General features: G+C 46.5%; 1 protein-coding gene across 4 annotated transcripts in view; it reads left to right on the top strand.

Annotated features, from left to right (window-relative positions):
• The window catches only part of IL1RAP (interleukin 1 receptor accessory protein), a 51118-nt gene that overhangs the window by 17486 nt on the left and 17760 nt on the right, over positions 1–15872 (top strand). For all 4 annotated transcript variants that reach the window (XM_071437777.1, XM_071437778.1, XM_071437779.1 and 1 more), the window contains 4 exons: positions 10810–11095; positions 11846–12038; positions 13759–13924; positions 14861–14932. In XM_071437777.1, coding sequence (XP_071293878.1) covers positions 10810–11095; positions 11846–12038; positions 13759–13924; positions 14861–14932 — 717 coding nt within the window. The remainder of the gene's footprint in view (positions 1–10809; positions 11096–11845; positions 12039–13758; positions 13925–14860; positions 14933–15872) is intronic.

Here is a 15872-nt window from a genome sequence, read left to right as displayed (position 1 = left end):
CTCTCCACCAACGCAACATCCTCCTCCTGCTGAGGCAGCATTACAACACCCCACGTGCAGTCATCTTGGGATTTTGCAGAAATGAGAGGTAGGTGCAATTGAATCAGGATTGCCCAGGAAATGTTAGAGCAGCTCTAGAAGCTAACACAGTTGGCTGGGAAGAAGCTGATTTCAGAAATGAGCACCCTGGCATTTGGATCACACAGGCTTGTGCCAGTTGATCTGGCAGAACCAGAACCTTCCATGCATTTCTGCAGGGCATTTAGTACTTTTTAAACATACCTCCTTTAGCAGAGATTTGTTGTAAAGGGTGGCCAGAACCCTTGTAGAGTGCTGCAAGAATGTAAGTCAAGCCTCAATACGTGAGACACGTGATCAGTTAAAATAACACTTCTCCTGCAATTCCACTGCAGTGTATGCATTTAATTTCCTGCAGGTCTGTGGGTGTCAGATCCACTCTTCAGTTCAAAGCTTCCTTTTTGTGCCACGGACTTCATAAACTGGTTTGGGCTGTCAGAATGTCCTTTGTTATTCATGATGGGCTTGGATGGCTGTTTGTACTTGGATGGAGGGGCAGCCGTCTGTGCAGCCCTCTGTTTCACTGCAGGGTTTCCTGGGACTGGCACCAAAAGGAGACTGGAGCTCGTTTCACCCTTGCAAAGTCATAAATACATAGCAGTATGGTAGGGTGGCCTTGTTCTGGAAATGTTTCAGCATTTGGGCTTGCTTTTCCTTCTTGGAGCAGGGTGTGTAGGTGGGGGGAGCAGAGCTGAGCTTATCTGGAGTGAATGCAGAAGGGCTGTGCAGAGTCTACAGCTGCCCTGGTGGTCACCAAACATCAAGCAGGGCCATGGAGATAGGTAGGTCTCAGTGGGTACCCTGGTTCCTGGGATATTTAACATGTGTGGCTTGGTAGGGATTTCTCATTTCAGCTGAGTGCTTTTCTGTGCTTTGAGCATTAAGTCATGTAATGCTGTATTGTTGGGACCAGCTCTCTCTGCAGCCCAAGCTGGACTGAGGAAGGCTGGAGGCAGGGACAGGAGTTGTCTTGTGGTTTGCTGCCCCTTTTCCTGCCTCTGCCATCCTTCCCAGTGGGGCAATCTGGTCAGCAATACTGACCAGGGACTGCCCAAGCCAGGGGTACCAGCTCTGCTGAGTCCCAAGTTTTGTGAGCTTACAGAGGAGGTGAGGAACCATCACTTGCTAAATTTCAGCTCTAAAATACCAGCATTGCTCTGGCTGCAAGTGGCCTTTCCATCCAGTTAAGCCACCATGGCTGTCAGTCTCTCTGGCAGTGTGTCAGAAAGCTTTAGCATTACTCTTCCCCCTGCTTCCTACTGGAGAGACAAACCCACAAACTTTATTTCCCCTCCAGATTTTGCCTACAGCACTGTGGCTCTAAACATCTGTTCTCTGGGCTCTGCTGTTTCTGCTGCGTATGGAGGCTGGTGCTGAAACAAAATCAGTTGCTGAAAGGGAGGTGCAAGCTGTACAGGGGAATAAATGTGATCTGAGTAGTGTAGAGTAAAAGATGCAGAGCCTGAGACTGAACTGGTGCCTGAGTCTTCTGTTTGCTCACACTGAACATGTGGGCAAATCTTCTCCTGCTCTTGACAATATCCTGACCAGCAGTGCGTGGAGTGCACGAGTGCATCACTCATCACCTTTGGGTCAGTGTTTAGTGGTAGTCAAGGTTTTCTGCTTTCCCGGCCTAACTAAGCCATCCTTAAGATGGGACTCATGTTGTAGGATGCTTAGTGAACCCAAATGTTCTGATAGCCAGGGAAGGATAACAAAAACCCATGGACCTGGGTCTGGTTGTACAATAGTTTCTTTGGCACTGCTGAAGTCATATAAATATACACTGGCTTACAAGAGATGAAAAACTTCTCAGACAAAGAACATAACAGCCACTATGAATGCAGAATAAAGTTGTCTCCTTGTTTCTGAACAAAGCTGGCTAGTGTTAGATACCAACTTATAAATGAGATGTGGCTGTAATTGTGCTTCTTGTTCAACTTTTCCCTCTCTGCTAACCAGGCTGCTCTCTCACCCTCCAAGAGCTTTTGTAGCATGAGGGCTGGGGAGATGACCATGGCTGGGAGTACTATCTTAGGGGATTGCAAAAGCAGAATATTGCTGCCAGGAGAGGAGGAGCAGCCTCATGCTGATTATCTAATGGACCCACGTAGTTTGAGCAGGTACCTGCTGTGCATAAATAGCCCTTTGGTGGGGGGAATCATCATGTGTGCATAGGAAATGCCTCTGTAGCTCCCTTGGGGGCTATCAGACAGGCTGTGTGGTAGGATGAGCCCAGGACTGGGCCAGAATGATACCCCAGCATGGCAGGCAGTGGCTGGAAGGCAGCCAGGAGTTTCTCTCCTGGGAGCTTTATTTCAGGCTTTGCTGTTATTTGCTGGATTGTGAACATGTCTGTTTACACTCCCCCATATCAGAGGCTTTCAGCTACTTTGGTTTTTGATGGTTATTGATGTCATCAATGCTTTTGGGTTCAGGTGGTGGTTGGAGCAGCCAGGAGTTCTTGTTGCAGTGAGAAAGAAACAGAGGTCTAGCTCCAGAGGTCAGAGCCACTGCCTGCACTGTCTCTCCCGAGTGCTGAACTGCACTGTGGATCTCATGCTTAGCAGAGAGAGAGAACAGTTGCTTTTGGCCAGGGGAAATTTGCAGATTAATAAATTACTGTCTGTAAAACACTTTGAAGATGGAAAGCCCTGTGCAGCTCCTCAGGATTATTACTACATGGCTCTTACTCTACTGATGGGGTTCCAGTCGCCTTATTTTCCTTATGATTTGTGACAGCCCCAGAAGCTGAGAAGCTTATTTTAGTGTGTAAAGTCAAAAGAAAAACAGATTAAACTGCATTATTGTTTTCTAAAGAGACTAAATCCCTCCCCCACCATCATCTCCTGGGATTTCCTGACTTCCTCCTACTCTTCCAATCTCAGCTTCTTGCTGTCCTAATTTAGGACATGATTTTATAACCATCCATACCCATCTGTGAGCTACTGTGGTTGTAGAAGTTTATGGCACTTGGGGGCATGAAGTCGTTGACACTGAGGGTGTTGAAAGCTGCACAGCCCTGGAGTGGATGGAGATAAAACCCGTGGAGCAGAGCTGACCTGGGTGCAGATGTGTCCCCACAGCTGCCAGCCTCCCTCCACACCAGCCAGAGCTGTGCCCACTGAGGAGATAAAACCTCAGGTCTGCTTCTTGTCAGCTGAGGAAACGGGTTGTGAGGGGTGAGCTCTGTGCAGGCATCATGGGGTGACCTATCTGCATTGAAGTGCAGCAGTGTGTGGAGGAAAGCAGCCCTTTCTGGCTGTGTTGCTGATACAGCATTGAACAGTCACCTTTGCTCCTGTGTGTGTATCAAATAGGGCATCAGGGAGCTGTCCTGTCCCCCTGTCACAGTCACAGGGCTGTGCTCTCACTGTCAGAGGTTTTGTGGCACCCAGGTGACTCTGCTGGACTCTTAGACCCTCGTAGTGCATTTTGCTGCCTGCTGTGTTTGTTTGGTTCCCATCCTTGTCCAAGGACAGCTGCTGCAGCATCTTTGTAATGCAGACATCCCTGTGGGATGGGCAGGGGAGAATTGCTGAGTGTACTTTAAAGCAGGCAACAGAGCACCTGGCTAAGTGCAGTGACTGGGCTGCTTGGGCTTAGCTAAGCAAGCCTGTTGGCAGAGCCAGGAGTTTAGCCTGGACCTTGTCACGTCCCAGTGTGGTGTCCCAGGCACACAAGAGCCTCTGCCAGCTTAAGGACAGCTCAGCAGTGATAAACTGATCAGATAAACCCCCTTTTCATGCTGCCTCTCCTACTTTGCAATGGGGTGTTCCATTTCCTGTACCTCTCCTCTTCCTATGCTGCTCTGCTTTGCTTCACACATAAATTTTCTCAATGAAATGGCATGGAAAGTAGCTGTTTGCTCTTCTTATCCTTCAGGGAAGCAGTTCATGCCCCTACCTTTATCGTTTTGATCTCAAATTTAAAGAAAGCCTCCAGAAAAATATGTCAAGCTTGCTAGAGAAATCTGAATATAATTTTTTTTTTGTTTTTTTTTTGGCCCAGTTGCTGGGGGTAACCAAAATACTCTGCCACATGCAGTAAACAGCTTTGTGCACAGATAGAGAGTGAAGTCACAGTGCTCACTGTGGAGGAGTTCTAAGAGACACAAATAAGGACTACCCAGTGTTACAGGCTGTGCTTGATGAGATAAGGAGATCCAGAGTCAGAAGCTCTGGGCTCCATTACAGAATCAGTTTTTTTGGATGTCTTGCTTTGGCTGCTTCCCCTGAAGTCCACGGTTTATGCAGTCAGCTTGTTTTCCATGACTTTGGCAGAGGCAGGTTTTCACACCTGTTTAAATTAGACATTCAGGGTCTAAAGTTAATCAACTGCCATGTACAGGTGCTTTTCAAAACTGAGCAGAAGGTCCTTTTCCTTCTTCTTTTCTGAACTGTCCTACCTATTCAAATGATAAAAACACTTGGGGGGGGGAGAGAGAGACTCCATCCTAGTGTGTAGCATCCAGATGTGAGGCTTCTGTGGGGGCATCACAGCTCGGTGGCAACACAGCATGAATATGATGGAACTTGGGAGAAGTGTAAAACCATGTCACCAATGCCATCACAGCAGAGCTACATGGATGGGGTTGGGCTGTGTAGGAGGTTTGTGCCAGGACCACTTCCACCTCCTTGCTCTACTGGAGAGGCTGTGGGAGGAAGGCAGTGGGGTTATGAGAGGCCTCTTTGGATGCATTTCCACTGGAAGTGAGATTACAAATTTCTGCAGAGTTGGCACAGCCTCTAGGCTGAGCCTCCAAGGCAGCATTCAGCTACAACCAGTTTTTAGGTGTTCTGTGGCCACCGTCACTGCTGCAGAAGTAGTGAAAGCAAATGGTGAGAGCCAACTGATCTTGGCTGGGCCTAACCCAACTTCTGCGTCATTCCCACCCATCTCAGCGTGTTTGGTTTGTGCCTCTTCTCCCAGTTAAGGGCAGAGCTTCTCATTTGTTTTGTTCTATGCTTCTATTCTTCTACCCTGTTGTGTGGTCAGATGGGACACTGCTGAGCAGAGAACACAGCCAGGGAACAGCCAGGGGTGGTCTCGTGCAGGGTGTAAAAGGAAGAATGCAGACACAGTGGGGAGAGTGGGTGCTCCTGGCACTGGCATAAATAGGAGATTCACCCACACATGGTGCTGGCCACAGCTGGTGCCTCCTGTGCTCACAGCACGGCTTCTCCATTCAGCCTGGCTTCCTCTCCTTCCTTCTCACCAACTGAGCTTGAAAGATGGTGGTGAGGAAATTTTTTTTAAAGGTAGTAATGATTAATTCTTGCTTAATTGCTTTGTGTGATCAGCTTTTTCTGCCTTATTGATGCTGATCCGTGCATCATAACAGGCTGGCCTTGCTGTGCCCCCTGGGTACAGGCTGACTCATACCAGCTTTGCTTTAAGGTAATGCAGCAGGGACAGATGAAGAAAGTAGGAAGCTGTTGGGATATGACTTGGCAGCCCCAAAAAACCAACTGTGTCATGGGTCACAACAAAAGAAGTGTGGCCAGGAGGTCAAGGGAGGTGATTCTGCCCCTCTATTCTGTTCTGGCAAGACCCCATCTGCAGTGCTGTGTTCAGCTCTGGGATCCCCAGCATACAAAGGACATGAATCACTTGGAATGAGTTCAGAGGAGGGCATGAAGTTGATCTGAGAGCTGAGCACCTCTCCTATGAATACAGGCTGAGGGAGTTGGGGCTGCTCAGCCTGGAAAAGAAATGGCTCTGAGGAGACCTTAGAGCCCTTCCAGTACAGAAAGCTGCACAAGGACTTCTCACAAGGGTGTGTAGTGATGGACAGGGGAGGATGACCTTAAACTTAGGGAGAAGCTTAAGGAGAAGCTTTCTTCTTCCTTGATATTAGGAGGAAATTCTTTGCTGTGGGGGTGGTGAGGCACTGGAAGAGGATACCCAGAAAAGCTGTGGATGAGCTATCTCTGGAGGTGTTCAAGGCCAGGTTAAATGGGTCACTAAGAAATGTGGTCTAGAGGGAAATGTCCCTGCACCTACAGCAAGGGTGTTGGAACTGGGTGATTTTTAAGGTTCCTTCCAACCAAATCATCCTATGATAGTACAGCCCCATCTGATGCTGCAGCTGAAGTGGTGTGAGGAGCAGGGATCATTAATCTGGCAGCACTGATGGCTTTGTGTCCTGCTGCCACTGCAGGGTCCCTGTCTGCATGCAAGGAAGGCCCCCTCAAGGCACATGAAATCAAGGTGGGAATCCTTATCATCACCCTTCTGCCCTGCCTGCACTTTGTTTTCCAGTTCTGGAGATGGATGTTTGTGGCTTCATTTCTCTTCACAGAGAAAAGCAAGGCACAACTTCTCAAGGATATTTCTGGAAATCGCAGCGAGGAACCTCAGAGAAAGAAAAAACAATTCTTATCTCAATTGCTGCTCCTCCTGTTCACAAATGGAATGCATTGTAGAAGATTATTTACCTGAAGGGAATTAGTAATTGGATTCTGGTGTGAGTGTTTTGATTCATTGACCCACTGAATCCAGAGTGTGTGTCGGGACTGTCAGCTGGCAGTCACAAGATTCTGTGCAGTTGAGTGCTTGTGCAGATTCAGTTTAGATGTAGTGTAATATAGTATAGAATAATATAGCATAATAAAGTCATTAATTAGCCTTCTGATATCCATGGAGTCAGAAGCATAATTTCTCCCATTCATCAGGGGTTGCCCTGCTTTTACTGTAGGTGTTTCCTTCCACCATGCAGCCTGTATGATCCTCACCACTTTTCCTAATCAGGGCTCTGCAAACAGGACCATTTCTTGCCTTTTTCCCACGTTGTCTGTCCCAGGTAGGTGTTGTGGGTCATGGGCTCGCTGTGCAATTGCAGAGCATTCAGCAGTAAGAGGGGTCAAGGGAGCTGCAGTGCTCTTGATTGATACTGAGGACAAGGTGGCTTCTTTCAAAATCATTTTGCAGAGGCATTCCTAGGAAGGTGCATTTGTGGGATGGTGTATTTTTTGAGAATTTTACTATGTCCCTCAGGTGTATGTGTAGTGCTCCATTTGCTGCAGCCTAGAAGAGAGGTGGAGTTGGATATAGCTCCATCTTCTCACTAGTTTCCATTTGTTAGGGAACCTCTGGAGTCACAGCATGAATGCTGATCCCAGATGATTTAATCAGGAGCTGCTCTTAACTCCAGCAGATGTTTTGTGCAGGAAACATTTCAAGAGAGAAGAAAGTAATTTCTGAGGCTTAGCCAGTGAAAACAAGTGTGAGTTGCTACAAATGGGCACAGCACCATAGAAGTTTGTGCTATTTCTCACAATTAGAACTGGATCCTTGCATCCTTTTTCTGCAGTGCTCCCTCAAATCACATTGTTGCTGGAATCAGCATATATCAATGTGTGCATATATATTTTTTTTCCTAGTGGGACTGCTTTATGCCAATGAAGGGTCAGTTATGCCATTTATTCAGGCTATCTCCAATTTAGACTGACACACAAGTAGTTGCATGCTGATGTTAGCAGCAAGTAGGCTCTGAATAACCTGTAGACCTTAAAATAGTGGAAAGAGCACAAAATGTTCTGGGGAGCTGTTGGATGCAAATAAAATTATAGCAATAATAATGTGAGTATCCCCTCTACTTAATGGATGTGTGTGGACATGCTGCCCCATCTGCTGGGTCTGCTGCAGGAGTGCCACCACAGCAAAGGTTGCTGTTGTCACAGGGAGGAGAGCACTGTCACAGCTGAGGAGGAGGAGGAGGCTCACAAAGGTGTGTGTGAGGGGTGCCCTGCCGTTCTCACACATTATATCAGGCAGAGCCTGGCTATCTTGGGAGCAAAACACCCCAAAATGTAGAAATGGCAGTGTGACTGTCAGCATGGCACAGCGGGGAGGGAGGCTGTGCAAAGCACTGCAGTTTCTGTGCTCGGTGTTTTATGTGCTAAGGACATTCTGCTGCAGCCTGTGGTGCTCCTGCCATCTCTGCTCTCAGTGGTGGGTCATGGCAGTACTTGCTGACCCTCGGGCTCGTGCTGGGTGGCTTTGCCCTGGCAGCCAGGAGGAGTCCTTGCCTTGGGAGGGAGGCACAGCGTGGGATCTCCCCTTGACAGCTGTTCCTGTGCTCTGGGTGTAGCTGTTCACTCCCAGCTGTGTCTGGGGTTCAGCTCAGAGCTTGCAGCACCCCAGGGCAGGGCACGTGGGGAGCCTTAGCACCACCTGTTTGCTGTGACAGTGTCCCTGAAGCCAGGCCAGCTCTGAGACAAAATCTCCAGGTACAGCTCTTAGAGTAAAACAATAACAGTGCCTTCTTCCCAAGCCAAGAAAGCAAGGCCTGGGCATTGTTTTAGAGAAATGTAGGAAGAAAAAAAAAAGAAAATAGTTGTATTTATTTTCAATAACTCATTCAGGTTGAACGGGTAAGTAGTTTTACAGTGCTGATTTATGGGCTGTTGCAAAATGCAAGAGCTGCTCATGATTGCAAATTTCATTGATCTTGACTCCAAGAATTTCAGTACAGTAATGTTTTATATAGTTTCTTCTCTCCCCAGTCCTGGCATTTGAAGTAATAAGGATGATTTGCCTTTATGCAGCCCAAGAGGAGATGCAAGTCAGATGCTGGGAAGAGAACCTGGGCATCCTGATTTACAGAGCCAGGTCTGCTCCTTTCAGAGGGGAAGCCTTTCTTTACAGAAAAAAATGCCCTGTCTCCATGAGTAACAGCCCCTGCTTTATCATGCAGTTAGCAGGCAGGCTCTGCAGGCTCATTTGTCTCATTGCCACTCTAAGGACACTTGACCATGCCTAGTTCATGGCCCCCCCAGCATAAAGCAGTCTGCTGGTTCCAGTTTGCCCTGATCAGGGTGGTGATGGGTCACTATGCTCCTTCCCAGGGTGTGAGGCTTCCAACAGTGGTTTGGTCTTTGAAAAGGAGCCTCAGCACAGTCTGTGGTAGCAGCCATAGTGTGTGATACTTTTGAAAGATCTGTATGTTTTTAGATGACGAGCACTCTCCAGATATTTGGGGTTGGGGTTCCTTTGAACAAATGCTTGTGTTCTGGGTAGCTTCACCACCTTTTTCTAGCCCAATTCATTCTCTTCCTCCAGAAGTAGCACTGTGTCATATGAGTGTTTGGCATACTGCAGGAGGAGCAGTGCAGCTTGCATTTACATTTATGTGTAAACCCGCCAGAAAACATTTCTATTCTTACTGGCCCAGATTCCTCCTGCCCATGACTAACCATTGCTGAGCCACAGGAGTTAGCATCACTGCCTTCAAGTGCTGCAGGCCTGTCTTCTCAAAGGTTTATCTCTGCTTTTTTTAATTAAGTATGAATTTGGGGGCAAGCTACATCCCACTGTCTATTTAGGGAAGAATAAATGCCAGAAATCCTGCTTTGGGCCTGTGAAGTCAGTTCAGAAGAATTCAGAAGAATTGGGCTCAGAGAGCATATTGTATTCTGTTTCTCCTCTCAGTCTGAGTTCTTCTAATATCTACAAATGGGAGAGGCTTTGCAGTGTCATCTCTGGTGAGCCTGTGTGTGATGTGCTGAGACACTGCTCCCAAGGACTGCTGCAGGCAGCACACCCCTCTCCTGTTTGACTCATTTTGGGCTCTCAGACGTCAGGCTGCCCTAGCAAATGCCTCCCAGCAGCTCCAAGAGAGGCACTGGGAAGTGTGCCACGCTGTGCTCTGCCTTGTCAGCGTGGGGAGCAGGAGGTGCAGTGACAGCAGCCTCCCCGTGTGTCTCAGTTGGCTCTGACAGCACAGGTTGCTCCCAGGTTTGCTGACACCCTGGGACTGTGCTTTGCTTGCACTGAGTCCCTGCCTGCCTGGGCATCCTGATGGGTGGGAGGAATGGAGGGGAGTCCCTGGAAGAGAAATGGGTTTGGACTGTGCTTTTTGTGGTGAAACTGTTTGCTAATGACAAGAATATTTTTTAAAATAAAGTAATTAAAGAAAAAAGCTCTATACAGCTTTGTCTCATGCTGGCTGTTTTCTGTGTCAGTCCAAGTCTGCTGTGAGCCACACTGAGCCACTGCCTGTTGAGCTGTGCTTGGGGTTTACACCTGGGCACTGCCTGGGAATACAAGATAACCTGCTGCTGCCTGCTCCTGACTGTTCTTCTGCCCCCTAGGCTCCAGTTCTAAACTTCCCTATCAACAGCCTTTCTGTGTCACTTAGTACTGCTTGTACTCATTGTGTTACCCTGGTGTGCACAGCTGTCACATGAATCCATCACAGGAAAGACAGTCCTCACTTCTGGAACCCACAGTCCAGCTTCTTCTGGCAGGGAAAGTGACCCACAGTTCTAAGGGAGTGTTGATGTTTGATTTCTTTTTTTTTTTTCCCCTCCTATTTCAGCACATCTATTTCCATCTTCCCTATCATTGTGTATGGATGCACACGCACCTCTGGCATTGTTGTCATCCAAATTTTATCTTCCTACATAAGACTTTTGTGGTAAATTTTCTTGGAGCTCTGTAGGAAGCCTAGTTTTATGCAGGAATATCCTATTCTATTGTCCTGATGAGAGATAAATAGCTTGGCATAAACGTAGGAGGTGTACAAATGAAAACAGAAGTTTCCAGGTTCTCTAGAAATGAACACAATGTTCTTGCTCTGTTTTATAAAAGCTCAGTTTGCTTTCATTGAGAACACTAAGGTTTTGTCTCTGATTTTAATGGGGACAGAACCAAGGGCTGTGGGGAGCACGGGCAGAACTGTTTTCCCCCTGCAAGCCTAAGGCACCTTGTTCTCTCTGGCTGCAGAGCGCTGCGATGACTGGGGTGTGGACACCATGAAGCAGATCCAGATCTATGATGGGGAACCTGCCAAGATCAAATGCCCACTTTTTGAGACCTTCTTGAAGTACAACTACAGCACAGCCCATTCTGCTGGCCTAACCCTGATCTGGTACCGGATCGCGCAGGACCGGGATCTGGAGGAGCCCATTAATTATCGTCTCCCTGACAATCACATCAGTAAGGATAAAGACACCCTTTGGTTCTGGCCTGCTCTTCTCAATGACACTGGGAATTACACCTGCATGCTCAGGTAGGTCGTGTGGTGCAGTTTCTGTACATCTTCAGTGCAATCAAAGGACTTTTGTGGAGGTGGGGAAATGATGCTGTTAGCACCAGAACTTCCTGTGGGGAGACTACCATTTACAAAAGCATTAATGGGAAAAGAATGTTGCAATTATAGGACTGCTCAGTGCTGAGCCAATTTACATGGCAATAATGCTTGGAGCCTTGCAGACACTAATGAGTGTGCCTCTCCTTGCTGCAAGTGTCCGTGAAAATGTTATTGCTGAGCCCATGGCAAAATCCACAGGCACTCACCATTAAGAAGTGATCTGCATGTCTAGAGTAAAAATAGCTTCAGATGCAGGGGTAATGTTTTGACTGCACGCTAATTTGGCAAAGATTCATGAGATTCAGACTTCTAGGAAATTAAAAGTGTCTCTAACTGTGGTGCAGAATGAACGTAGCATCTGCTATGCATAAGAGCTCTTTTTGGTCTTCCTCACGTTGTGTTTTGTCTGTGTCTTTGACCTTATGATCTGCTTTAGCAGCAGGAGAGTGGATGTTGCTTGTTAGTCATCTTTATAGGCTTTTGTGAGCTTGTGTGGCCACCTCTGGTAGGGTTTTCTTTCCCATTTACAAATGAGTCAGCTAAGGCTGTACGTACCTGATCAGCCCTATGATGCTTGTTATTGCAGATGTAATTTTTATTTCATTCCATTCCACTGCTGTAGGAGTAAACAAGTTTCAACTAATCAGTCCTATTCTTGCCTACCCTTAGGAACACAACCTACTGCAGCAAAGTTGCTTTTCCCTTGGAGGTTGTTCCAAAAGACCAGCACTCTTGTGTGAGCCAGTCCATAAAACCCACTGAGGAGATGTTCTACTTGGAGCATGCCAATCAGAAGATCACATGTCCAGATATTGATGGGTTTTACCCTGCCAGTGTGACACCAACTGTCAAGTGGTACCTGGTAAGAAGAACTTACTTGGGCAGCAGGGGGATGCAGTGGTGTGTGTGAAAAGGCAGTGGTTGGCATGGCAGTCATGGAACTGCATTTCAGATCTCCCCAGTGATGATACTGTTAATGAAGCTTTACTAATTTTAAGAGCTCTGCTTCCATTTGGTTCAAGGGTAAAACTGCTCTTGGAAAGAAATTGAGAGCTAACACTGAAGCTTTTTTGACCAGTGTGCACAAGTGAAAAATACTCCTAAGAGGGATTTAGGTGGCTCAGTTCAGTTATGGGCAGTGTGCCTGACCTGCTGTGTGTGAGCCTCTCACTTTCCTGTAAAGGAAACTGTCATTCATATTCCCTCTTTTTTAAAAAACCTCACCTGTTAAATAAAATTGCATCCTTTCCAAAATCCTCTGAGGTCAGGGGGTGGAGCTGTACATCAGGCTGTGCAAGACAATGGGTGTCCTGTTTGACACAATTCAGCAAACCTCTGTGCTGAAGACTGATACATCTCTACCCCACCCTCCATACTTTTCTGATTATTAGACTGTCTCCAGCCATCCTCAGGCTCTTGCCTACAGAATTACTGCTCAATATGCTTAAATTTGATTTCACTCTTTTTCCCTAGGTGGATGCCTTTAGTCAGTAGAGACTAAGAAGTCTCAGGGGATGTAAAGTATGAGAGTTATGGGAATACATTCTTCAATAACATTCTATAAAGTGCTTTTGTATTTCTAGATAGAAGATTTTGTATAAATGAATTTAATAATAAGGGAAATTGTCAACAAATGTATGTGCTGATTTAAAAAAGAAATTAAAAAGACCCAAAAGGAAAACCCCACCTCTAAAACCCTTCAGGAAAAACTTCCTCTTGTATCAAGAGGAGCCATTTCACTCTAGTAGTTTAAATGCTTTACTTGTATCATTCATTGAAATTCACATCTCAGCAATCAATTAGCAGAATGAAACAAAAAGCCCCTTGGAAGTAATTTTTCAGGCAGCAAGTCATCCCATGCCTAATAAAAATCATTAAAAATGGTATATGACCCCTGTCCTAAACTACCCCATTAGGATGTATCAGATTTGGAAATGTACCGTTCAAAAATAATCTCTTAGAAAATGTGCACATCTTTGGATTTTATGACAACCAAGATGTTATCTGCATAACCCCTTTCTGCAAAGGGATCTCCAGCTTGGTATTTTGGCACTTTTCCTTCCTTGCCTGACAGAAAGAGAGGAGTTATTAAGGTTTATGTACTATAGATTCTCGTTTGCTATTTGCAAATTCTGGGGCCTCATCCTCAGCTGAAGGCAGCCAGGAGAGCTTGATTAGTCCTGAAAGATGGACATCAATGGGGTACATGTCCTTTAGTCTTGGTATCCATTTGTGAATATGTCATCATTTTCTTCTTATCACTTTTTACTTTGTTCTTCACTCTGCTGAGGTGCTCACTTTGATTGCCAAGGTACTTCTGGATCAGAGATCTCTCCTTTATAAAATTGTCTGTGTTTAAAGTGGGATAAAGTTATTAGGGTGATCTGCTTCATCATTTCATTTTCAAGGTGAACATAGCAGTCTCTACTCCAACATGCTCAAAGTTCATGGTATTTAGGTCTGACCTACATCATGATCCCAAGTGTCACATTAATAGTTTAAATCAGATCTTTGTAGAAGCATTTAAACCAATATTTGCACTTTTGAGTCCCAAACTCAAGTATTTTTCTGCCTGACTCCAGAACTGCAACTCGGTGGATGGCTTCTATGAGCGATATCCCCAGGGGCCCAGGCTTGTCATTGGCATTGTCCGCAGTGCCTATAAAGGGAATTACACTTGCATTGTGACATTCAAGGACCATGGAAGAACTTATAATCTCACCAGAACCGTAAAGATGAAGGTGGTGGGTAAGAATGACTTTAAAATGTGTACAATGCATGTGGGTAATTGCAGAAGTGGTAAAAAGAGCTGGAAGGGTTTGTTGCACGAACAATTTTTGGTTGTAGTCAATCTGTGTTACCCAACTGACCTGATGGTTTTTTTCTTGCTGGGGTCAGACTTGTGTGACTGTCCAGAACATACTGCAGTAGATGTCTCTCCTACCACCTTGTCAAATGCCCCAAACACAGAGAGTGGCCAGCCCGAGGCCAGTGAGGTTCAGCCCATGAGATGGCCAGGGGTACCCTCTGCTGGCATGTGAATGCATAACCTTGGCACTCCTGCTCATGGTCTCCTGTGCCCTTTGTTCATCACTATTTGTGGACAGTCACTTCATAGCCAACTTGTCTTGATCTTCTTGGAATCTCAAAGCCATTTGTCCTGGGGTTGAGACTGCTAATCAGCCAGGCAGAGCTCCAGGTGCCCACTGCTTGGACACATCCGTCCCAGGCACAGAGGCTCAGCCTACCTGCCAGGGAATTGCAGAGTTTAAAAACCTAGTGAGCTGTAGGATACATTCTGAGTTCCATGGAAACAGCTGTTTTAAGGGTTGAAATAGATATTTGTGACACAAAATGAGGTTTGTATTTTGTTTTTTAGAAGCAGCAGTAAAAAGAAACGGGTGCAGGTTATGCCTTGTGGGAAATGAGAAGGTTATGGAGCTCTTCTCATGTGAGAGGCCCAAACTAGCTTACCTAAACTTTGGGGGAACCTTAAAATCTGGACCTGACCCCGAGTTTGTGGATTAGGATTAGATTTGTGTGCGCACAGAACTCCAGAGCAGGAATGCATCACGGGTTAGACTGGGGAATGTGCAGTGCGAGAGCATCGGGAGTGAGGCTGCAAGGATTCCAGGTTTTTATGAAGTCTGGGGCCCCATGGGGGCTCTCTGTTGTCTCCTGCAGGATCTCCAAACAAGGCCTTGCCACCACAGTTCAGCTCTCCAAATGAGAAAGTTGTGTACGAACTGGAAGCAGGTAAAGTCCAACACTCACAGTGTGCCAGTGGGACAGGGAGACCCAGCCAGGCACAAAGCTCTCCCCTTCCACTGCATCCCTGGTGCTTTCCCTCACAGAGCACTGGAGCTGCCATGGGTTGCCTGGTAGACAGTATGGGATGCTAGTTTTTGATAGAGAGCACAGCTTTAAAAGCTGATTTTTTGCAAGATACTCAGGCATGATGATACAGAACGGCAGCTGCAGAAGCAGATGAAACAGGGACACTCAGCCACTTAGGAGAATTCCTGTAGGACCTTGTTTCAGCCCTGGCCCTGGCTGTGGTTTGCTCCCATCCTCCCTGATTCACCCCTAGAGTGGCTTTAGTCTTTTAGCCAATTCTTGCTCATCTCCCCTTTTTTGGCTTATGACTTCCTAATAAATGACAGCTCTCCTCTGCTGATCTCTCATCCCTGGGTAATGGGGCACCCCGCCCTTTCCCTCACCCCTTCCCCCACACCATCAGTTTTGCCTAATAGCTTTTTGGAGCAATTCCCTATATCAAATGGATACCCATTACATTGCTGTAATAAATGTGGTGGCAACCATGATGATTAGCACCAGAGTCTTCACTTTAAAGAACAGCTCTTTTGGCTCAGAAGGTCAGATTTCATCCACAGGCCTCTAAGATAAAATCACTTACTGATCACCAAGATATTCAGACTCCCAAGTCCTATCTTGAGCAGAAGTCAAATTCCTGAAGAAGTATTTCCAAGCCAAAATGCTTTTGTGGAGCTTGAGCCTTCACTTTGTGGCATCTGTCCCCTGTGCAGTGGGATTGATTAGCACTGCCTGGGTTTCCAGTGAAGTGGTTGGCATGGAGCATGTCCCTTTGGGTGGGTTACTTCATGCAGTCAAGGAATTTGTAACACATTTGAGAAGGCAGGACATCTTTTTCTATTTATCTGTCTGTCACAAATCC

This window comes from Agelaius tricolor, unplaced genomic scaffold (assembly GCF_023055355.1).
Source record: "Agelaius tricolor isolate 1412-34295 unplaced genomic scaffold, bAgeTri1.0.p SCAF_12, whole genome shotgun sequence".
In the NCBI taxonomy this organism is placed as follows: domain Eukaryota; kingdom Metazoa; phylum Chordata; class Aves; order Passeriformes; family Icteridae; genus Agelaius; species Agelaius tricolor.
Note: the sequence above shows the minus strand (reverse complement) of the source record. Positions and strands in the feature narration are given on the sequence as shown.